This window comes from Trichechus manatus, unplaced genomic scaffold (genome assembly GCF_000243295.1).
Source record: "Trichechus manatus latirostris isolate Lorelei unplaced genomic scaffold, TriManLat1.0 scaffold00199, whole genome shotgun sequence".
Taxonomy (NCBI): domain Eukaryota; kingdom Metazoa; phylum Chordata; class Mammalia; order Sirenia; family Trichechidae; genus Trichechus; species Trichechus manatus.
In genome coordinates this window covers 815,699-840,332 of record NW_004444135.1, presented here as the reverse complement: position 1 = coordinate 840,332, position 24,634 = coordinate 815,699, and the positions used below count along the sequence as shown (strand labels likewise).

The 24,634-nt window shown below is 39.1% G+C and overlaps 1 protein-coding gene across 3 annotated transcripts in view; it reads left to right on the top strand.

The window, feature by feature from the left end:
• Positions 1–24,634, top strand: part of ABHD3 (abhydrolase domain containing 3, phospholipase) — a 49,855-nt gene that overhangs the window by 5,068 nt on the left and 20,153 nt on the right. The window contains exon 4 of one of the 3 annotated variants that reach the window (XM_004387920.2): positions 12,705–12,750. The exons of the other annotated variants lie outside the window; for them this stretch is intronic. Coding sequence (XP_004387977.1) covers positions 12,705–12,750 — 46 coding nt within the window. The remainder of the gene's footprint in view (positions 1–12,704; positions 12,751–24,634) is intronic. 3 annotated transcript variants of the gene reach the window in all.

Genomic DNA, 24,634 nt, shown 5'->3' with positions numbered 1-24,634 from the left:
CTAACAGCAGCAACAACATTAAATGTTTGTCTTCCTTCCCTTATTTTCTATTCCCAGATCAGAGTAGAATTTTGTGTATGATTTAGAAAAGCAAGTAAAAGCAAACCTACCTTTTGGGAAACATAAACATCTGGTTTTCTTGCAGGAATGCTTGAATGTTGTTATAATGGCTTTTACACAGGAGAGTTTTATATACAGTATAAACACCCCTGTAACATGAGATGCACTTGCCATAGGGCCCAAGTTATGATCTTGTATAAAGGTTGAGCATTTAGGGAGGGTCATGAATGCCGTCAGGTCACCAGGGACTCATTTGATGATTTATGTTGCGATATGATTTAGATATTGGAGAGAACCTAGCTCCCAGCATATGAACAAATAAAACATAAGGGTTTATTGTTGTTGCTATCAAAAATTTTTTTTTCATGTTCCTGAAAACTAACAGAAAAATAATACTTCTCTGTTGTTAGGTGCCATCGAGTCAGTTCCAACTCATAGCGACCCTGTGTACAACACAACGAAACACTGCCCAGTCCTGCGCCATCCTCACAATCGTTATGCTTGAGCTCATTGTTGCAGCCGCTTTGTTACTCGATTTTGTTAAGGGTCTTCTTCTCTTTCACTGACCCTCTACTTTACTAAGCATGATGTCCTTCTCCAGGGACTGGTCCCTCCTGATAACATGCTAAGGTTATCGTCTAGATAGCTTCTCTGTTAAGGCCCACTAATTCAAAATTAATAATGGATGGGCTGGAGACTAGACTAAAGTTCATTTATGATCATTGTGAGCAAAGTCTTTACTAAGTAAATCGAAGGTAATCAAATTCTGTGGGGAATATTTGGCCTGCCTACATTGCCAGAGCGCAATGTGTACTTCCGTGGATAGGCCTGCCCCGGAAAGAGCAATGTTGGGCCGTACAGGTCCAGCCAATCTTCTAAAATGTACCCATCAGATAAAGTTGCTACCTTCTGGAGAGTGAGAAAAGTAAGTAAAGGGATAAAGAAAGGCCAGAAGTTTGTTTAGAGATAAACCCTCATAGTATAACCAGAGAACTGAAGAAAAGGTTGTCCTCTCTAATAGTTTACATTTAAATGATTGATAAAGTCGTTAGAAAGTTTATCCATTCATCCAAGATTTCTCTTTTTAGAAAAATTTCATTCACTAGTGTAGCCTAACAAATATCATTTTATGTACCTCAATAATATCCTGTTTTCTTAAATCTTTTTCCATTCTCTGAATTGATTTCCAATAGTACAACTAAAAATGAGGAGAAAAACAGTATCTCTGAGAACATCTGAATCATATTTTACATTGATCTTCTTTATTGGAGCTTTATCTGCCATTATATCCATCTCCAACCAATATTAAAAAAGAGTGACCCATCCAGAATTATGAAATAATCAGTTCACTGAAATCTAGGTTAATCATTAAGTATTTTGGTACCTATATTCCCAAGGAACATACAGTCTAGTTGAAGGGACAAAGAGTTTACAGTAGTAAGGAAATGTATATTAGAAAGGACAGGATTGGCTGCAAGTGACAGAAAACTCAAAACAGTGGCTTAAACAAGATACAAGTTTATTTCTCTCACATGTAGAAATCCAAGAAGGCAGATCCAGGCTTATATGGTGCTCTAAGCTTTTCATCAGATTGCTCATGGCTGCTTCAGCTCCAGCTATGACAGACATAAGCATTCCAGCACCAAAAAGGAGAAAAAAGGAAAGTAGAAAATGCACCATCTTCCTTTAAGGATGCTTTTCAGCAATTGCTCACACCACTCTTGTGTATGTCACATTATCCTGCTCTTAGCTGAGTGAGCCACATACCCAACTAAAGTGTGGGGTTCTCTTGCTGAGGAAGAAGGAGAGGATGGATATTGGCAGCTAGCTAGAAGCCTCTGCCACTGAGCGGTCAGAGTGTTGGAGGAGAGACGTTTTATGTAGGGAAGGAATAGGTCAGCCATGTCAGATGCAACCGAAAGGGCCAGGAGAATAAAGTGAAATTTGAGAAGACTCAGTAGAGCACTGAGGAAGGAAGCCAAGCTGCAGGGGGTGAAGAAGACCTCAGTAGACTAGAGCAAGAGTGAATCACACATGTGATAAGTTTGACGGAGAAAGGAGAGAAATGAGTTGTTGGAAAAGGCAAAAGAATCAATTGAGGGTTTTTCAAGATTGTAGGTTTATGTTTCGAGAAATTTTTTACTCTCTTGCCACATCTTTTTTTTTTTACTACTTAGAGGAAAGCACTGATTTTTAAATACGACTTGACATGATCAGGATCTTTTATTCCTCGTGGCAGAGCTCCTATTGGTAGCAAAGATGCCATTGCCTATCATTTGTATTTTTGAAAGAGACTTGATGTGGAAGATGATTTAAAAGTGGTTAAAGTTTGATTACTTTAAAATTCTCCCTTTCAAGTTTGGGGTTTGGGGCTGAGCATTTTTTATTTAAGGGGAAAAGCACCAGTGGATAGTATAGAGCTTTATATGACTTAACTTTTTGTGCAGCATTAGAAATACATTGTGGGTCACTTACAGATTCTTCCTGAGAGAGGAATGATGGAGACACTGAACTAAGGAAGATGAAGCAGTGTAACAGAAGGGCAAGTGCTGACTACCTCCCCCCAATCAAAAAGCAATATCTAAGATACAGAGCCGTTTTAAATTAAGATTGAATATTTTTATGTAGGCATTTCATTTTTTGTCGTTAAAATAATTTGGTTTTGAAAATTTTGAGCTTTAGTCAGTTAACTGATTATTCATGAGACTGGCTAGATTAAATAATGTAAATTAGAAAGCACTGAGAAGAGTTTAGCTTACTTTATAGTATCCTGGGAAAAGTTAATGGTGGATACTTATCAGTGGTCCCATTCTCTGGGGAACTCACTGTTAGATATTTCACTGTACAATGATACCTCAATTAGCAAACTTTCAGAGACAAAGCTCCTTTTATCAGAGTTGGCATGCACTAAAAGGGTATTCTGTGTTCAGAGCACTCGTGTTCTTTGGAAAAAGAGACTTTAATGTTACTAGCTTTGATAGCGAGGGGCAGCAAAGTGAGGTGGTGATATGGATTCTTGAGTCAGATCTAGCTGGATTCAGATCCCAGCTCTGGCACATATTACCTGTATATCCATAGACAGATTATTTCATTTCTCTGTACCTCAGTTTTCTCACCTGTAGAGATACCTATACCTCATAATCCTGTTGTGAGGATTGCATGTAACATATATGTAAAGCATGTTGACTAGTGCCTGGACCATAATAAACATTAAAGTAGTAGCTTTTTGAGCCAATTTGTTATTTAGCTACAAGGTGGCCTTAGGGGTGAGTTGCAGTTCAAGGCTTGAAGACTTCCCTGCTTTTTGAACAAGGGCCCCGTGTTTTCATTTTGCACGGGGGCCCTGCAAATTACGTAGCCTGTGTGCAAGTCACCTGTGGCCACATTCTCACACTGCAGCACACCAGATACAGGTCAGAGAAAGCCGAGGAGGTGGCTCATTTCGCCATAAACGGCTCAGGTGGAAAGAATCCAAAGGGCCCGTGTCGTACCTTAAATTCCTAACATCGTTCTATAAATGTTGGAAATTAAAAAACAGATCCATTGAAGCTCTGCTTATTCAAAAAACAACCAACCAACCAAAGTAACCATTATGTAACTTTATTTTTGCACATTTTTATGTACATTGTATGTTACAGCTCTGTAGTGTGACAGATGTCTCCCTGTAATAAAATAATGATACAGTTCGGGGTAGAGGGAAATATTAACTACGACACTCTAAGAAGTCACTCAGGGTCATTGTCTGGCCGAGGGAAGAGCCTAACTCTTCAAATCCGGTCAGATGGAAGTGAGGTGCTTACTGCCAGTATTACCAGGTGAGAAACCATCCCAAGAAGGCCCAGAGATAGCAGTGGTAGTACTGTCTGGCAATAGGTAGGTAGTACAATGTTGTTGCTGTTGTGCGCCATTGAGTCCATTCTGACTCATAGCAACCCTATAGGACAGAGTAGAACTGCTTCATAGGGTTTCCTAGGCTGTAATCTTTAAGATTAGCAGCTGAGCTGCTTAACCATTGTACCAGGAAGGTTTCTTGTTGTTCAAGGAGAAAGGAAATGCCTTACTAAGGTGGAGTGACTGCCAGAATCTACATCCTGTAACATGACTTTGACTCTGTTTTGGATAGTGGAGTTTCCAACAGTGACCTGTGACTCTGGAGTAACTGCTTTTAATTAATTGAGCTATTAATACAGAGCAAATCTGTTATTAAATAGGATTTTCTGTAGCCTAGTTCGACTTTAGTTGACAGAGTCTACAAAAATACCAAAGAGACCCAACTGGATTTCTAACAAGTAAGATAAAATATGGCGACATCAGAAGCAGTTGAGTAAGTGTTAAGGGCAGAGCTAATGGAAAAAAAATTTTCAATAAAATGTTATTTTTTGGGAATATTGAATAAAATATTGGAATTTTCTTTCAGAGAAGGAATTATCGATACTGAAACAATGGTTTCTGGATATATAATAAGGCTTTTAGCTTCCTCACATTAAGAATACTTCTGACTCTTTTGTCCCTTTGTGAGCACAAGTTTTGAAATACGCCTAAGAAATAAACTGCATTAATTAACTACTAACTTGCTGGCCCCTTTTTAAATTATAGGGCCACTTAGAACTTAGGATCTGCAAGAGATAACTAGAATTACCATTCTGGTTTACTGTAATTAAACTTATCCTTGTTGAGTGCCTGCCACATGATAGGCCCTGTACTAGGTTATCTTATTTACTATGTATCCACTCCAAGGGATATATTATTATTCCCATTTTGCCAACCAGAAAACAGAACTGTAGAGTGTTAGTAATTTGACCAAAATGACATAACTAGCGTGTGGCAGGATTAAGATTCAACTGTACAGCATCGCTATAGACAAGTGTATGATTTTTGTTAGGCTTTTGAAATGCTGAGAATTTTTTGAAGACCCTTCTTTTCTGTTTTTTTTACATACCTGGATGTCTCAGTCTTTTAGTTTGGGAACAAATAGTCCCCAAAATCCCATGATTGTTGCCTACTGGGATAATGTAGACTTGTGATAGCATTGGGACTCAGTGTTATCAGGGAAATTCAAGACATGACAGGCAAACAAGCCATGTTCCCTTCTGAGGGAATAGATTTTGTAGGGAAAAAGTTGAAGCAAGAGATAATGAGGTTCCTGAATTATGAATGAACTTTCACTGTCCTCCATTACCATGTGATAATCAGAAGCTAAGTATAATCAGTAATATATTCTTGTAATTATTGTGTTTGATTTCTGAAGCTTCACATTCTAAAAAAAAAAAAAAAGGTACATGAAATTGTGTTAATTTGTTTTACTACTCTTATGACCTTAGTGAGAATGGAAACATTCAGGTATTATCATTTTTTAAAAAGAATGTGTGTTCTACCATTGTTGGGTGTAGTGTTAAATAAATATAAATTAGGTTAAGGTGGTTGACAGTGTTATTCACACTTGAGACTATGTATTTACTCTTTTTTTGTTTTTTTATTGTCTTGTTGACTCAAGGATGTCATAATAAAGTATGAGTGTGGATTTTCTATTTCCCCATTTAATTCTGTCCACTTTTGTTTCACATATTTGAAAGCTCTATTAGTCACATTGTTGTTAGGTCCTGGTGAGTTGGTTCCTACTCATAGTGACCCTATGTACTACAGAACAAAACACTGCCCGTCCTGCACCATTCTCACAATTTTTGCTATGTTTGAGCCCATTGTTGCAGCCGCTGTTTCAATCCACCTTGTTGAGGGTGTTCCTTTGTTGACCCTCTACCTTACCAAGCATGATGTCCTTCTCCAGGGACTGGTCCCTTATGATTGTTAGTCTTCCTGTGGATTAACTCTTTTATCATTGTGGAATGCCTCTCTTTATCTCTGGACACGAAGTCTGCTTTATCTGATATTACTACTACTCCAGCCTTCTTATCGTTACTCTTTGCATAATATATCTTTTTTTATACTTTAACTTTGAAAGTATGTGTGTCTTTGAATGTATTACCTGTAGACAGCATATAGTTGAGTCTTGCTTTTTTATCTAGCCTGATAATCTCTGCCTTTTCATTGGAGTTTTTAGTCCACTATATTTAATGTAATTATTGATATGGTGGATTTTGGTTTACCATTTTATTACTTGTTTTTTGTTTTTGTTCCTCTATTCCTCCTTTTCTTTCTTTTTAGATTTTTGAATATTTTTCAGTATTTCATTTTTAGTGTATATGCTGCCAAAGATGAGCAGTTCAGTATTTCATTTTAATTTAACTATTTTTAGCTATATTCTCTTTGCATTGTCTTTTCACACTACTTACATATAATATTGTACCTCTTCATGAAAAATTTAAGAACCTTGCAATAATATAGGTATATTTACTTACCCAGCCCCCATTCTTTATGCTATAAGTTGTCGTGTACAGTACATCTCTATAAACTGTAAAATTCACAGAACAGAGTTATAAACGGTCATATCACTTTAAACAGTCATGTTTTAAAGAAATTGAGAGGGAAGTTTTTATTATTTACCGTGTATCATTTCTGGTGCTCTTCATTTCTTCGTGAAGATCTGAGTTTCCATCTGGTATTATTCCCCTTCAGCCTATAGATCTTCCTTTAGCATAACTCATAGTGCATATCTGCTGGTGATGAGTCCTCTTAGTTATCTTAAGGTGTCTGTATTTTGCCTTCATTTTTAAAGAATACTTTTTTCTGGATATAGAATTCTGGTTTGGCAGTTTTTTGTTTGTTTGGTTTTGTTTTTATTTCGGTACTTTAAAGATGTTAATCCATTGTTTTGTGGCCTGCATTATTTCTGATGAGTTATCAGCAGTCATTGCATTGTTGTTTTCCTATATAATGTGTCTTTTTTTTTTTGGCTACTTTTAAGATTTTCTCTTTATCTTTGTTTTTTAGTACTTTGACTCTTATATACCTAGGTGTGTTATTTGTATTTATCCTGCTTGGGTTTCACTGAGCTTCTTGAATCTCTAAATGTATGTCAAATTTAGAAAATGTTTGGCCAATATTTCTTCATATATTTTTCTGCCCTCTTTTTCTCCTCTTCTGGGACCACAGTTATTCATATGTCAGATCTTTTGCTATTATCCCACAAATCACTGAGGTTCTGTCCATTTTTTTCAATCTTTTTTTTCTCTTTGATCGTTAGACTGGAAAATTTTAATGATCTATCTTCCAATTCTCTGATTCTTTCTTCTGTCAACTGCAATTTGCAAATTCAGTGAATTTTTTATTTAAGATATTGTAGTTTTCTGTTTCAGAATTTCCAATTTTAATAGGCTTAATCCTCTGCTGAGATTTCCTATTTGTTTATTCATTAAAAAGCTTCTTTTCCTTAACGCCCTTGAGCATAGGTATAATAAACAAAACCAAAACCAAACCCGTTGCCACTGAGTCAATTCCAACTCATAGCGACCCTGTAGGACAGAGTAGAACTGCCCTATAGGGTTTCCAAGGAGCAGCTGGTGGACTCGAACAGCCACCCTTTTGGTTAGCAGCTGAGCTCTTAACCACTGTGTCACAGGGCTCCATAGGTGTAACAGATCCTTTAATTCCTCATCTGCTAATTCTAACATCTGAATATCTCGTGGTCAGTCTCCATTGTTTGTCTGATCTGTTGGGTATGGGTTATGTTTTCCTGTTTCTTCACGGTCTAGTAATTTTGGATTGTATCCTGCACAGTTTGAGTGATTCATTGTAGAGACTCTGGATTCCTTTATAGTCTTCCAAAAAGTATTGATTTTTGTTTGTTTTATGAGGCAGAAAACTTGACTAACATCAAACTTCAAACTCTGACTCCTCTGTGATGGACAGTAGTTGAAATATCTGTTCATCTTTTTAAGCCTTAATTGGGCTGCTTGGAGTCGCCCTCACATATGTGTAAATGAGAGGTCAGTCAGAGATTTGGGCCCAGATTTTATTCAGAATTTAGGGCTCCCCCTCTGTGTCTCTCTCATTTCTGAGATTTTCCTCCTTGTTTTCCAACTGCCATAGTTGCCCCTAAACTCTGTTTACTGCTTCTTCAAGTTCATGACACTGAGTTTTCTATCCAAGTTTTATCTGTTTTTGAGTAATACTAACTGGGATCTCCCCTCAGGCAAAAAAAATGTAACAACAGGAAATTCACCCAGTACCATTTTCTTCTTGTAAATGTCAACTCCCATTCAGTTTTTCCTTGCTTTTAGTTGTTCTCCAGTGCCTTCATATTTTATCAAGATTTTTATAGTTATTATTCTACAGACCCATTGCTGTTGAGCCAATTCTGACTCATAGCAACCCTACTGAAGGGTTGGTCTAATAGTACTACTCTGTCATTACTGGAAGCAGAATCTGCTTGTCATCATTTCTTAACCTGGCAGAATCCTATGCCTGCTTGATCCTATCCTACTTTTCCATCCTTATTTCCTATCATTCTCCTCTGTATAGCCATGTATCTTAGTTATCTAGTGTTGCTATAACAGAAACACCGCAAGTAGATGGCTTTAACAAAGATAAATTTATTCTCTCACAGTCAAGGAGGCTAGAAGTCTGAATTCAGGGTGCCAGCTCCAGGGGAAGACTTTCTGTGTCTGTAAGCTCTGGGGGAGAGTCCTTATCATCAATCTTCCCCAGTCAAGGAGCTTCTCAGTGCAGGGACCCCAGGTCCAAAGGACATGCCATTCTCTGGCTCTTATTTCTTTGTGGTATGAGGTCCCCATGTCTCTGCTCATTTCTCTCTTTTATATCTCAAAAGAGACTGACGTAAGCCACAACCTAATCTTGTAGGTTGAGTCCTACCTCATTAACATAACTGCCGCTAATCCCACCTCATTAACATCATAGAGGTAGGATTTGCAACACATAGGAAAATCACATCAGATGACAAAATGATGGACAGTCACATAATACTGGGAATCATGGACTAGCCAAGTTGACACACATTTTGGGGGGACACAATTCAATCTATGACATCATGCAAAGATGCTATATTTTGTATCATCTTACACTTTACATTATTTTTTATTTTATATCTTTGCTCAGATTGCTCCCTTCAATCTACAATGTCTTACACTCTCCTTTTGTCAAAATCTTTACCATTTTTCAAGTCTCAGCATAAGCTCTGTTTACTTCTTCCATGAAACCTTTTCTAATCAATTTTATCCACCCTGACCTCGTAGGGCTTTATTATCTATACCACTCTTTGGACATTTAATCATATGCTTTCTTGTAATATCACTTTTGTTGTAGTCGCTCAACTGAAAATATGGTATATGGCTTTTCGACCCTGCTAGAGTGTTATTTTGTTTCTCTCCTACGGGCCCTAACTCAATCTTTAGTTCGGTAAATATTCTGTTTAATAATTATTTTTAATGAATGGGTGAGCCATTCCAATATTAATATTCATGTGAAGTGCTTAGAACATGATCTGGCACATAGTAAACACTAATAAATGTTAGTTGTTATTATTTTCTGAAATCAGTGTGGTACTGACTGTTCCCTGAATATTCCTCTCATTCCACTCTTTGCTGGATATTATTTTTAGTCTTAGATTCAAACACTTGGGGCATCTTAGAACTGGAAAATATTAAAGGTCATCTGATATTATCCCTTTAATTTGCAGATGAGGAAACTAGGCCTAGAGGGGTATTTTTTTCTCATTCGTGTCTCGCGGCTTTTTGCAGGTGCACAAGCTCAAAGTCTGCCATTACTTGTTTTGCGGGAAAGACCACAACATGTGTTCTGGGAGATTACTGGCTTGAATAGATTTTAAGGCTTTCTGGTCCACCTCACTATAACAGTCCTTCTCAGCCTAGGGACAGCTTTACCCCCCAGGGGACATTTGGCAAGATCTGAAGCCATGTTTTATTGTCATGCCTGGGGCAGGTGCTACTGGTATCTAGTGGGTGGAAGCCAGAGATGCTACTGAACGTCCTATAGTGTACAAGGCAGCCCCCGCAACAAATAATTATTTGGTCCAAAATATCCATAGTGCTGAGGTTGAAAAACCCTGTGCTATAGGTAGCTCACTGCCTTTTATGTAACTTTCATTAAAGGAGACTCACCTGCTTCCCCAGTTAACCTGTTCTGTTATCACAGAAAGTTCTAATACCAGATTTCTTCTTCGTTTGGTATTTCTTCTATTTATTCATATTTTCCTTGTTTTAAGAAGAAGTTTAGTTAAACTATGTGAGAAAAATAAGTTTTGCGGAACGATATTCCTCCTAGACGTAGCCTGTAACATTGTGTGAGAGCTGATAGAGAAATTAACAGAGGTTTATTGAGGGCCTGAAGCTTTTTCAGCTTTTTGTGTAAAGTGTTTCCTGATGACTGTGCTTTGCCTGTCAGGGCAGAGAAGGGGTTAAATGAAAAAAGAGGCTGGTTGTTTGTCACCAACTGGGACTGAGAGAAAGGGACAGAATGGCAGCCCTCATTCTGCCTTCCTCTATAGCTGCTCTGCGCCCTCACTCTTCCTTCTCTCTCTGCCCTGTTTCTAAGGCTAGAAGTATGATGACTGCTGTTGATTGAACATTGTCAGGAACGTTCTGGAGAAGGCAGTACAGTTCCTCCTCTGACAGGAGATATCAGAGCTATGATCCACTTTACAAAGTTGCCTCAAGGAAAGTGCAGATGTCCCAGTCTGCAGTCTGGAAGAAAATCCCAGGTGTATATACTGCTTTTTCATGAGTTTGCAGATCATGTTTTTCTTTCCGCTCACTAGGTTTGTCCCCTTCTCTCAGTAGCAGTCACATGATGGCATCTTGCCCCAGAAGCCCTTTTAATCCTTATTTAATGTTTGCAGTCTAAAAATGGTCTTTTCTGAATGACTGGGCGCTTCAAGGTTCAAGGTAACTTTTAACTTTTGCACCAATTCCTATGTTACTTAGGTGCTTATGCAAGTAAACACAAGTGAATTACTTAAATTTTATTTATATCTAGTCTGTCTTGCCATTTTTTGAGCAGAGAAAAGATAAAGAAACTGACTGCTTGCTTTTTCTGCATGGATTTATAGTGTGTTTAAAATCTCTCTTAGATGGTTCAATAAAATGTCATATTTCTAGCTTTTTCTCAAATCAGATTTCTGAGATTTTTAAACATTTCTATTATTTTAGCTTGTTGTTGTTGTTAGGTGCCATTGGGTCGGTTCTGACTCATAGTGACCCTATGTACAACAGAACGAAACACTGCCACGTCCTGTGCTATCCTCACAGTCATTGTTATGCTTAAGCCCATTGTTGCAGCCACCAGTGTCAGTCCATCCCGTTGAGGGTCTTCCTCTTTTTCGCTGACATTCTTTTAGCTGGGCCTAGTCAAATTCTCTGTATGACCTTTCAGCTGCAAGAAATAATTCCTTTGAAAAAAAATATCTTAAATACCACATTGAATGGAGGTGATGTGCCTTGAAATCTAACCCTGAGAGGAGAGGAGAGTTGTCTATATTTTGTAGGGCAGGCAGTTCATCAGCGCTCAGAACCCATACAGTGATCAGCAGCACTCTGAAAGAAGAGAAGTAGATTTTAAATGACCTTGACTGACTGGATAAGTAAACAAAAACAAAATGAATTTTAATTGATGTGAATATGAAAGCCAAAACCAAACCCTTTGCTGTCAAGTTGATTCCGGCTCACAGCGACCCTACAGGACAGAGTGGAACTGCCGCATAGAGTTTCCAAGGCTGTAAATCTTCACGGAAGCAGACTGCCACATCTTTCTCCCACAAAGCAGCTGGTGGGTTTGAACCGCTGACCTTTTAGTGAGCAGCTGAGTGCTTAACCGCTGTGCCACTAAGACTCCTCAATATAATTACAGACACACTAGTCAAAGAGAACCCATGCAGTCATGGGTCAGGATTTTGTCTGAGGATGGCAAAAATTGCTTATCTGGGGATATGGTTGACTGAAAGATAAATGCAGCTTAAATATTTTAAATACAGAACAACTTTTTAAAGCTAGCATGACACTGTAACTACCATTGATACTAATAGCACTTTACATTGAGCACTACCATGTGCCAACACTGATCTAATCCCTTTACATAACTCATTTACCTGGAGAAAACAGGATTATAGGACACACAGGTAGTCTTTCCCCCCTAGGTCAGCTGAACACCAAACAGCCTATTGGCCCAACCTGCTAGCCTAGGTGCCAGGTCCCTGAAAGCGGGGGCGGGAGGCCACCCCTTGCAATTCCACCCATACTGATGTTTTACCTGATGTGAAATACTGGTCTCTGTGTTTGCTGAGCCTTGATGGAACAAGAGCTGTCTCTTAGAATATGCATAGATGCTTATTAATGTTACAGTAGAATGGGTAGAGGACATATTTTTTTTATTTATTGAAGCAGAAACATTTGTGTTTGACTATATTTTGAGTTGTTCTAGTAATACTTATTGGAGGCCTACATATACGCATAGGAAGAAGTTGTAAAAATTCTGCTCTTTTGGTAGGATAAAGGAACATCACTTTACTGTGCAATTTTCTAATTTGAACCCACGTTTAGAGAACTGGAATTGTGTTTTAGTGCATTTAGATGAGATGGTCAAAGATGATCATTTCTGTAGAACAGATTGTAAAATCTCTTAGTACTCTAAAGCAGTGCCAATAAGATGATTTTAATATTATATTGTGAGCAAGAATCACGTGTAGAAATAACAAAAGTTACTTTCCTGGTTTTTAGATGTGTGGTTTTTAACAACAGAGGAGTGGCTGGGGAGAATCTCTTGGTAAGTAAATCTAAATAAATGACAACAGTCTTCATTTCCAGTTTTAAAATAAAAAGCATCTTCTTTTTTATTTAAAAAATTCTTATTATGTAAACAATACAAGTTCGTTTTAGAAAACTACAGATAAGCCCAAAAGAAATTTACAAGACCTATAATATCACAACTAGAGAAATCCCCTTAATCTATGTTCATCCAGACCATATGTATATGTAATATGTTTATATTTTTATAAAAATTAAGATTCTATTTTGTAACTTAATTTTTGCACTGACTTTATTTTAACATTAATCTCTATTTATCTAAGCAGCCCTGGTGGTGCAGTGGTAAAACACTAGGCTGCTAAACAAAAGGTTGGCGGTTTGAACCTACCAGCCGCTCAGTGGGAGGAAGATGTGGCAGTCTGCTTCCATAAAGATTACAGCTTTGGAAACCCTATGGGGCAGTTCTGCTATGTCCTATAGGGTCACTGTGAGTCGGAATCGACTTGACGGCAATGAATTTGGTTTTGGTTTTTGGTATCTATTTACCTGGAGTCTTTGCATGACTGTTAACACACTTGACTGCTAACTGGAAGGTTGGTAGTTTGAGTCCACCCAGAGGTTCTTGCCAGTCTACTTCTGAAAAATCAGCCATTGAAAACCTTATGGAGCACAGTTCTACTCTGATACATATGGGGTTGCCAAGAGTCAGAGTTGACTTCGACAGCAACTGGTTTTTAGATATTTACCTACATCATTTTTAATACAAAACACATTCTATTTAAAAATTAAGCAGTGCAGAAACAAATAAGCAGTACAGTAATACTTTTTTCACTTGTGAAATGAAATTTTCTTTTGTCACAAAATAACTGTATATTATAAGCCTGTTTGCCAAAATTTACATAGGGGAAATATTATTTAAAACCTTTTTTTTTAATCACTCTTTTTTTCCTCTAAATCCTAGAGGTTTTTCTAGGATGCAAGTTCTTCCATCTCTTAGAAAACCGTAACTCTAAGGTTTAAACCTGTGAGTTGGAATGAGAAATGTCACACTCACTGAAGTTTTCTTGCAGCTTTTGACTTTCAGACCCTCACCACTTTGACAGGTCAAAGGCAATTCTACCAGAACTGAAAGAAAGAACAGTGACTATCTTTAGTTTGTTCTGTGTCACTGGTAGAGGGATAACATAAAGACTAAACAATTAAGTCACACCTAAAATAAATGTGTACAGTCATGTCGCAAAAGCTTCATGAGAACTTGGGGGAAAATAAGAGCTCTTACAGTTTGCTTTACAGTGACTTAGGCCCTGGAGAGAATCGGGCTCATAATGTTTGTAGAGCTCTATAGTGTTTTCAAAAGCTAAAGTTATAAAGTGTTTATGGTCTTACTCAAGTGCCTCATAATAAATAGTTTAGTGAAACCGTTCATCTTTCCTTATTTGGTACAGCCTGTCAGGAATTTTATAGACAGAAGGTACTCTAAGGGGAAAGATTGGTATTTGTCATTGTGGCTCTGGACCAAGCAGATAGTTTTTGAGCAGCTATAGTCCACTGTACATTCTTCTAGAAGTTTCCAGGACACAAAGATGGGGGCGACATGGTCTGAGGTTCTCAAGCAAATAATAGTTCTATGAAGCATAGTCTGTTAGGTCCGTCCCATAAAGTGAGGGGCAAAGATGTATTCATTCAGGAAAGCTGTACTGTGTGCCTGATCAGGACTGTGCAAGACAGTAGCGTGAGAAGTGTACAAAACCCTACTCCTTAGGAGCTCAAACTTGAGTTGAGGGAGAAGGTCAGGTCCATAAAAGTACATAAATTACACTGTAGTAAAATTTATTAAGGCTACATGGCCCAAAAGGAAGGAGTAACTAACTGCCTGGAGGAAGTGGGAGAACTTCCCAGAGGAGGTAACATTTGAGTTGGATCTTGAAGATTGTGGTATTGAACCAGCAGGAGAGGGGAGAGAGAGGCTTTCTTGGCATAAAGAGCAAGGTATGAAAGAACATGGAATAGAAAGAGATACTTGTAGCTGGATAATGATAATAATTATATCTAATGTCATTGAATCCTTAGAATGTGTCAGTTACATCTTTTCTTACTTAATGCTCAACAATGAAAATAATCCAATGTGTTCAACCAAAAAAAAAAAAACCAAACCCATTGCCATGGAGTCAATTCCAACTCATAGGAATCCTATAGGACAGAGTAGAACTGCCCCATAGGGTTTCCAGGGGTGTAAATCTTTATGGGAGCAGACTACCACATCTTTTTCCTGTGGAGCGGTTGGTGAGTTCGAACCACTGACCTTTGGGTTAGTGACTGAGCGTGTTAACCACTGCACCACCAGGGTTCCTACCCAATGCATTATGTAAGTATAACTATCATCATCCTCATTTTCCAGATGAAGAAAATGAGGCACAGATAGGTTAAGAAATTTGCCCCAGCCAAGAAATGGCAGAGCCAGGATTCAGACCCAGGTAGTCTGACTATGTACTTAGCGCTTGACCATTATGCTATACTGCCTCTCATTATTCAGGAATTGACCTTAAAGAATCATGTGTAGCACTCTAAGAAACCTAGTATAGGACCACTGAAATTTTGAGACAAGGGAATAATTGATCATGTTTTAGAAAGAGAATCATGGTATTGGAGTGTAGAAAAGAAGTTGCGGGGTGGAATGAGGCTAGAGTCTGGGAGATCAATTAGAAAGCAGTCTCTATAGCTCTGCCCAGAGTTTGAAAGTAAATGTAGGAGAGATGAAGAGGAGAGAACGAAAATGAGAAGTATTCGTGGGGCAGAAACAATAGTATTGATTGTATTGTAGGAAGCGGAGAGAGGAGTCATGGGTGACATTTCTAGCTTGGCTAGCTGGTAAAAGTGCTGATATTTGCTGAAATAGGCAATTTAGGAGATTTTGGTACACTTAAGATAATAAATTCCATTTTAGCTGTTTAGGGTGCTTTTAGATCACCCAGGTGGAAATTTCTAGTACGTAGTTGGTTATACTGGATTGACCCTCAGGAGAGATATGCAAGCTAGAGAGAGAAACCTGGAATTGTCAGTGTGCAAGTGGAAGCTGAAGGCTGCAAGTGGTTAGATTGCTTAGGGAGAGTTTGTAGAAGAGAAGGGGAAGAGAGTCTGAAGAGTAAAAGGGGAAGAGATTAGAAAACAATAGGAAGGAAGAGAGAAAAAGAGGAGGAGGAAGCTTTAAAAACCTTCTGTCCTTAGCATTTAAAGTTAATTGGAAGTTTACTTTAAAAGAATGCAACAACCATCTCATGGAATTCAGACTTTCTAGAGCCATGGAGGCTGGATGAACCCCTGAAACTGTTGCCCTAAGATAATCATTAAACCTTAAACCAAAAATATCCCCTGAAGTCTTCTTAAAATCAAACAATAGTTTAGCTTAACTAGTAAAGAATGCCTACCTTAAGCATTATGCTCTTTTAAGATCTGTCTATGTGGGATCAAATTGACAACAGCAACTTGAATGAATAGATAGGAACCTTAGGGGGCAGTGAGTTTATGTTAATGAGGAAAGGAACAACTCAGAAAAGGAGGGTGAGAATGGTTGTACAACTCAAAGAATGTAATCAGTGTCACTGAATTGTACATGTAGAAACTTGAATTGGTATGTGTTTTGCTATGTATATTCTCTACACAACAAAAATAAAATATTTTTAAAAAATGCAGCAGCAACCCAGTAACTTTTAGTCTTAAACTTTAATTGGAATTTTGAAAAATCTCCAAGAACACTTTGAGTTCTTGCAAAGGGATAATATATAGTTAACCAAAAAAAAAATTTTTTTTTTTTAAATTTTAAAGAATCCACTGAGTTCTAAGGTAGAGGATAAAGCTTGGCCTTTGAGGTCTTAAACTGTGCAGTGGGTTGAATTCTGATGAACTAGTACCTCCAGCAAATATCTGTATCGTAAAGGCTAATTCAGGCTAGGTTGTTATAGCTACAGTCTGGCAAGAAGTTTCTGTGTGAGTGGCAGAAAGCACTTTGGACTCAAGAAGACCACGTTCCAGCTCTGTCCTCACCACTAAGTGGCTAAGTGACGGCACAAGTCAAATAACCTTTCTGTGTCTCATTTTTTTATCTGATAATAATGTATACATGCTACCTTACAAGGATGCTCAAAGTTTAGACAGAATAATGAGTATGAAAATATCATGTAAAGTAAAACTTTTTATAATCCAAGGTATAATTACTACTGTATTAACTCATTATATTAGGGTATAAGAGGTATCTATTAAATTATAATTAAATTAGTCTCTTAATATTCTTTTCAAAGCAATTCCAAAGGGATATGATCATAATTATATTTTGCTCGTTTTAGATCCTTATTCTTTCTTAAGTTGGATCACAAAAAAATGAGATACCAATATTGCTGTATTAGGGCTAACTTTGATTCCCTGATAATCCTTCTTTTTGCCTTAGAGCTTTGAGTGATTACTGTTTCAGACTGCAGGAATTCTGTTTATTTATACCTCACTTTGTTCCAGAAATGATTTAATATGACTCAGGCTCAGAGTAAGTAAGACCTTAAGGTAGGATAAAAAAGAACAAAAAATGAATCAGCAAAGATCAAACAGGAAGGAACTGTCTCTGACTGAAATTAACCCAAAAGAGCTAGCAAAGATGAAATGGAATTTAGGGTAAGCAGTTCTCCTAGGAGTGAAAAAAAGTGAAAGTAAAGGGTTTGCTGAGATATGTTGGAGATACTTTAGAATTTGTAGGGATTCCTCTGGCTCCTGCAAAGGAGCAATTTTCCACAACTATAATAGTGTTTTCGTTTCTGATTAGTCATTGGAAATTGACTGAGGGAAAGCCAAAAGCCTTGCTCACTATGAAACGAGAAGCCTGCTCCATGCCCTCCCTGGGCTGTTTCTGTAGGAGTCAGACAGCCCTAGTCTTAGTAGCCTGAACCTCAGATTCCTGCAGGGTTCTTGGAGCCCACAGACTAGATGGTACCTTTTCTTGTGCTCTGCAGATTGGTTGGTTTTCAAGGATAGGAATCCAGGAATCCAAGTTATCCACAAGCTGACTGATGTTAGTGTTTACTTTTTGAACAAACTTGTCTCCAGCTTAGTTTAAGAATGATAATTTACGAAGAACTCCTTCAGAATTGAGTTTGTTGAAAGCTACATATGGGCCTTTGTGTTTTTGACTATAGGGTCATACAGATTCCTGTGTCCCTATTTTTGGAAAACAGTCTGGCAGTTTCTCAAGAAGTTAAACCTTCCTAGGTATATTCCACTCGTAGGTGGAATGAAACTCCACTCCCCTCCAAGAGAGATGAAAACATGTCGGCACAAAAACTGCACACAAATTATTCATAATAGCCAAAAAGTGGAAACCATCCAAATGCCCATCAGCTGATGAATGGATCAACAAAAACATGGTATTTCCATGCCATGGAATATTATTTGGCCATAAAAAGGAATGAAAATGCAATCATATAATACATAGTCCTTTGTGACTGGTTTCTTTCACTTACCATAACGTTTTCAAAGTTCATGCATGTCGTAGCACGTATCAGTACAGGTAGTCCTGACTTCTTATGTATTCGAGTTACAGTGAATTGCACTTACGACCGTCAGGTTTTTCGTTTTGTTTTTTTACATCTTATCGTTAGTAATACGTTGCAGCATGTAATTTGCTGATGTTATCATTCTCAGATGTTCACTTGCAGGTGTTCAGTTTTATGATTTACTGTTCAAAACACTGCTGGATTTATAAAGACATTGATAATAAAAGGCAATAATAATGAAAACTAAAAAAAAAAATAAAGTGAGGTACTCGACTTACATCACTATGGGCTTACGAAGGAGTCATCGGAATGGAACCCTGTCATAAGTCAGGGACTACCTGTAATGCAAAAAATTAATAAGTGCTACAATATGGATGAACATTGACAACGTTATGCAAGTGAAAGACAGCAGTCACAAAGGACCACATAATATATGATTCTGTTTATATGAAAACTGCAGAGTAGGGAAATCTGTAGAGACAGAAAGTAGATTAGTGGTTGCCTAGGGCTTGAAGTGGGTGGCGGAGTATGGAGAGTGACTGCTAATGGGTATTTCTTTTAGAGAGGAAGAAAATGTTCTAAACTTAAGATTGTGATAATGGTTGTACCAATCTGTGAATATACTAAAAACCACTGAATTGCATATTTTAAATGGATGAATTGTATGTGAATTATATCTCAAGCTGTTATATTTTTTTAAAAGAAGTCCCCTTAAGGCTCTTTCCAGTTCAACTTAGAGTTAGTTCAGCAGATATAAGGTCGGGCCAACAAGGACAGGAAGCTGGGGGGTGCTTTAAAGCAGAGCTACTCAAAGTGTGGTCTGTGGACCAATTTCCACTCCTCAAACTCTTTGACGCCAGTTGCTGACAGGTTGAGGTTCTTGCGATAGAATATAAATCAGCGATGGTTCCAAGCACACCGTTTAGGTGAGGTGGCATTTTTTTCCCCGTTACAATACTTTGATGAGAGAAGTAGTGCGTTGATCTACATTCTGACGCCAGCACCTTATCCCTCACAGACTGCCACTTGGAGTAGCTCTGCATTACCTGAAAAAAACCCTTTGTCAAGTCGATTCTGACTCATAGCAACCCTATAGGAGTAGAACTGCCCCGTAGGGTTTCCAAGGAGCATCTGGTAGATTCAAACTGCTGACCTTTGGTTAGCAGCCAAGCTGTTAACCACTGCGCCAACGGGACTCCAGCTCTGCGTTCCAAAACCAAACCTGTTGCCGTCGAGCTGATTCCAACTCATAACGACCCTGTAGGACAGAGTAGAACTGCCCCATAGAGTTTTCAAGGGGCGCCTGGTGAATTCAAACTGCTGACCTTTTGGTTGGCAGCTGAGCTCTTAACCACTACACCACCAGGGTTTCCAAATCCATTGCTGTGGAGTATTCCGACTCAGCAACCCTGTAGAACAGGGTAGAACTGCCCCCTAGAGTTTCCAAGGAGCGCCTGGCGGATTCAAACTGCCGACCTTTTGGTTAGCAGTGGTAGCGTTTAACTGCTATGCCGCCAGGCCCTCAAATCCTCAGAACTTCATTTGTAGATGAAGGCGGCTTTGGGGGTATGGGGTGGCTGACCTGGGTCCATAAAGCTGATCGGTGGTTATAGGGCAGGAACTCAGACCATCCAGTCCATTGTCTTCACATTTCAACCCCAGCTTCAGGTACAGCCAGGGTGAAAGCCTGGGAGTGGAGGGAAGGAGTGTTTTCAGAACGCGGGTTCTCTTCTTCAGCCTCACATTCTTTGGATGGTGAAGGACTCAAGTCTAGAGAACTCTGCTATTGTCTCCTACTAAGCTTTTTCACCTTAGTTTTCTGTGGAAGTAAATGGGATAGGAGGGCTTCAGGGCTCTTTCCCACTGTGAGCCCCATTTTCTAAAGGAGGCATTCAGAAAGGACTACCACCACCACTTGCTGTCAAGCAGACTCTGACTCACATTGATCCCATGTGTGTTAGAGGAGACTGCACTCCGTAGGGTTTTTATTGGCTGATTTTTCAGAAGTAGATCGCCAGGTCTTTCTTCTGAGGCACCTCTAGGTATGAACCTCCAACCTTTTGGTTAGCTGCTGAATGCATTAACTGTTTGCATCACCCAAGAACTCCAGAAAAGACTAAGGACCTCTCTCATGGTCTGTGAGAGGAAGCATATATAGGGCCAGTTGCCAGAGCACAGTTCAGTTCTCAAGCTTAACCATCAGTCACTCTCTTTTCTACTCAACAGTACTTTCCTACTCAACATTCCTACTCAGTACTCTCAATACCTTTCTTCTGAACACTATTGTGTCCCACCCAAGTCTGCCCTTTCCTAAGCGCTCCAGAAATAAGCTCTGTCTCCCTTTACCTGCACCAGAACAACCCAGGAAGGTTGATCTCAGCTAGATGTAGGTATGAGTTCATTTAATCCTTCAGCAATTTCTCCTAACACTGATACATTGGTCCAGTCCAGTAACATCAGCTGTTGTATGTGGTGAGTACACAGATGACTGTACAATTCTCTGTATTTAAAATTTTTTTCAAAAGAAAAGAAAAAGAATGTTTAACTAAATAACTGAAAAGTTTTAGAAATAATAATTTAACAGCTTCTTGTTGTTGTTTTGTGCCTTTGAGTTGATTCCGACTCATAGAGACCCTATAGGACAGGGTAGAAAACTGCCCCATAGGGTTTCCAGGGTGTGGCTGGTGGATTTGAACTGCCAACCTTTTGGTTAGCAGCTGTGGTTCTTAACCACTGTGCCACCAGGACTCTAATTTAATAGCTAGCTACCATTTATTGAATGCTTCATGTGTACCAGGTGGTCCTATAAAGTAGGAAAAGTTTGGGAGTACTTCCCAGTGCACTGCAAGGAATCCTGGACCCTTGTAAAGCTGGATTTCCCTCCTTCCAAGTGACTCAGGATAGGTTTGTTGTGCTTGTCACTGCAGCCTCCTCTTCTCTTGGCCCAGGTGTCAGCCTGTTTCTTTGTTCTCCTAGAACGGTAATCCTCAACCCTGGCTGCACATCGGAATCCACATCAGCTTAAATACCAGTCCCTGAACTCCAACCCCAGAGATTCTGATGCATTTGGTCTAGGGGTGGAGTTCCAGTATCTGTCATTGTTTGTAACACTCTCCAGCGAGTCTAAAGGTTGAAAATTACTGTGCGGTGGTGAGTAGCCCTGGATGTGGCAGCCTACCGTAGGACCTTGGCCCCGGTGAGTCACCGCTGCCTACAAACCCTGCCAGGGTAGAGCATGATATTTTCCTCTCAAGAGTCTGAAACGAACTCTTGTCTGCCTGGCTGACCTGCTCTCAGCCACTAACCAAGCTCCTTTATAGGTGCGGTAGTGTAGCGTGACCGCACGAGCTATACCACAGCCATTCTGCTCGTTCGCAGGAACAAGGAACGTGGCTCACAGGTGACCAGACTGTCTCCTGTGCCCCATTTCTTTGTGGTTAGTTATTTTTAAAAGATGAGCAAAATCCCAGGCAAATTCAGACATGTGGTCATTTTATGTCTATCAATTATTAGGTGAAATAATGGTTCATTAAAGTGATGGTTTTATCTATGTACCCATATTTTTTCTTTTCTCTGAATTCTTATTTAACAAATTTGTCTTTCAAAAATAAGATCCATTTTCCTAGGAACAATTTGGACAGTTCACCAGATACTGGACATGGAATGGAGGGTGTGAAGACAGCAGCAACAACAAAATCACTCTAGAGATCAAATAGAGTATAAGTAATTCTATTATAAAAGGATTATTCCTTTCGGGGGAAACATAATAATCACAAGATTCATTTAAACAGCATCTTATCAGATATTTGAGTACAGATCATTAAATACTTAAGAAAGACTGTAAAATGAACTATTCTAAGTTCCTGATGACTAAATATTAGACATTACAATAAAGTAAATGTGAAATTAAAATGATTCTTAAAAAGACATGTCTATTTCACTTTTCATTTTACTGGACAGAAAACTAAAATCCTGGGCCACTTGGTTCTGTATGATGTTACCTAAACCCGAGTACTAAGAGAGAGGATTCTGGGTTATGGCTTCTACTGCAGATTAGTAAATTAATCTCTTCCCAGAATAGCTAGGAAGAATCAGCCTGCCTGATTAACAGGGTGAATCTGTAAAATTTGTTTCTAAACCAAAAAAAAAAATTTTTTTTTTTTTAATGAAATTTGTGTTCTAAAACAGAGGTCTTCCAAATCCAGGACAAGACAATTCTCTCTCAGGTTAGGGAGAAATCAGTCTACTTTTTAGAAGCCCTTGGTTGATTAAGAAGGATAAATTAGATATAGTCCACAGATAAATATAAAACATATACTTTATTCTTATCTGTTACATATAAATAATGAGGAATTAGTTATACTTTATTGTTCTCTTCAGTGCTTCTTTAAAAACTAACCTCTTAACAGCCATTAAATTAATTACTGTTGTTTTTCTCTGACCATAGTTGCCTTTGAACTATCTTGGTTTTTATAATTATTGTCAAATGGTTTTGTCCAATGTATTAAAAAATTTTGCCTAATCATCTGCCGGTAAGTTATTTATACTTTGAATTCCCTGCATTTTGGCAGAACACCTTTCCCATCCTCGTCTCACCCTAGGAGGAGTTTTCACCACCTGACTGAGTCCTGCCAGTTCTTCCTTCATACCTTTCCTGAGTAGGTGTGGCATAGTCTACCTTTGTTCTGGAAGCAGGGAAATCACTGCAGTAGTATAGTTGCTGATTGGATTAGTAGCCCTAGCAAACTGAGACTTAACTGTAACATCTTTCCTATAAAAAGCTGCTAATTATATCTGCAGGCTTGAAGAATATCTTTGCAAGGCTTACCAATTCAATGTATTGCCCCCATAAGTGCCTTTGCTGTGTATCATGGGTGAATCCTTTTGTTGATGGGTGTTGGAGTTCTATAGGCTCTGCTTGTTCTAACGTTAGATCCTATGGAGAAAGAAGGCGTATGGGCTCCTGCTGGAGCCCATTAAGTAGCAGGAGATTTTGTGATATAACCACATAGTTTTACATATCAGAACTTATTAATCAGGTCTTCTTACATTCAGTCCAGTGTGTTTCAGTTCAAGTCAACAAGTGTTTGACTGTCATAGAGGTAGGGTAATAATAAAGACTCACCTGAGTAGTGGGGCAGGGAGCAGGCTGGACAGGGCAATTAGGGGTAGAATTGGGAAAGGCTGTGAGGTCCCGGAGACCAGGGGCCAAGGCTTACCTGCTGTCTGCCATATGTTGAGGCTGTCTGGCCTACCATGAATGGGCCTTGAATAATGGACACAATGTCAACAGGCAAAGTTGACAGTGAAGGAAACCTCGCAGGAGAAGGTTACTAGGGTGGCAAGGATATTAAGAGGCCTAGCTGGCAAGAGAACAGCAGTGTCCCATTTGTCTGAATGAATACATACAGAGAAGTAGTAAAATACAGAGCAGAAAGGTTGCTTGACATCATAATGTGGAGGACCTTGAACACTTGGCTGAGGACTTTGTACTGAATTAAGTAGGCAATGGGGAGCGAATGAAGGGTTTTCAGCAGCAGGCTGTTATGATTGGAGCTGGACGTGTTCTTTAAGAAGATGAATCTGGCAGTGAGTGGAATGTAGCATTATGGATTGTTGTGGAAGGAGTAGAAGTTAACCAGGTGAGAAGTCATTGTAGCAGTTCAGGTGAGTAGCAAAGACAGTGAGGGCCATGCCTTTATCCCCTTGGCACTTAGCATACCCGTGTCCATGCATGCCTATCTGATGGCTTCACACTGCAAGCACCTATAACTGATAGGGGCCTTCTCTAGGCACTGAAGCCCGCTGCACCTGTTCTTGGGACAGACCAGACATGCCAGGGAGTTAACATCCTCCAGGAACGGACTTCTACCAGTGGCTGAAGGCAGTTGGTGGGTAAATTACCCAGCTCCCTTACCACTCAGTTGGGATCATTTTGAGCCATGTTCTACAGAGTTTTCCTGTGTCTCCCAAGGAGATTGAGTCCCTGTTGTCCACAACCACCCAGTGCTGATAACATACTCTATTACCTTCCTACCCTTCTGTGACTTCACCACTCCCTTCCCAGCGCTTCCTGTATCACCTTCCAAATGAACGGCTTGCACGCACATCCTTCTCTCATGTCTGCTTCTGGGAGAATCCAACCTACCAGGCCTTTACTAGAGTGGAATGAAGGGGTTTCATGTGTTTCCTGCAAGAGATACTAAGGAGGTGGAAGCTACAGGATGTGGCAGTATGTTGGCTATGCAGTTAAGGGGGAGGGAGAGTGCCACCTTCAATTTTTACTAGGAAAATCGATGTCAGTGTCACAGACAGTTGGACTAGGAAAATATAGATGTCATTTATAGAAAAATGGGAAGTTAGGAGAAG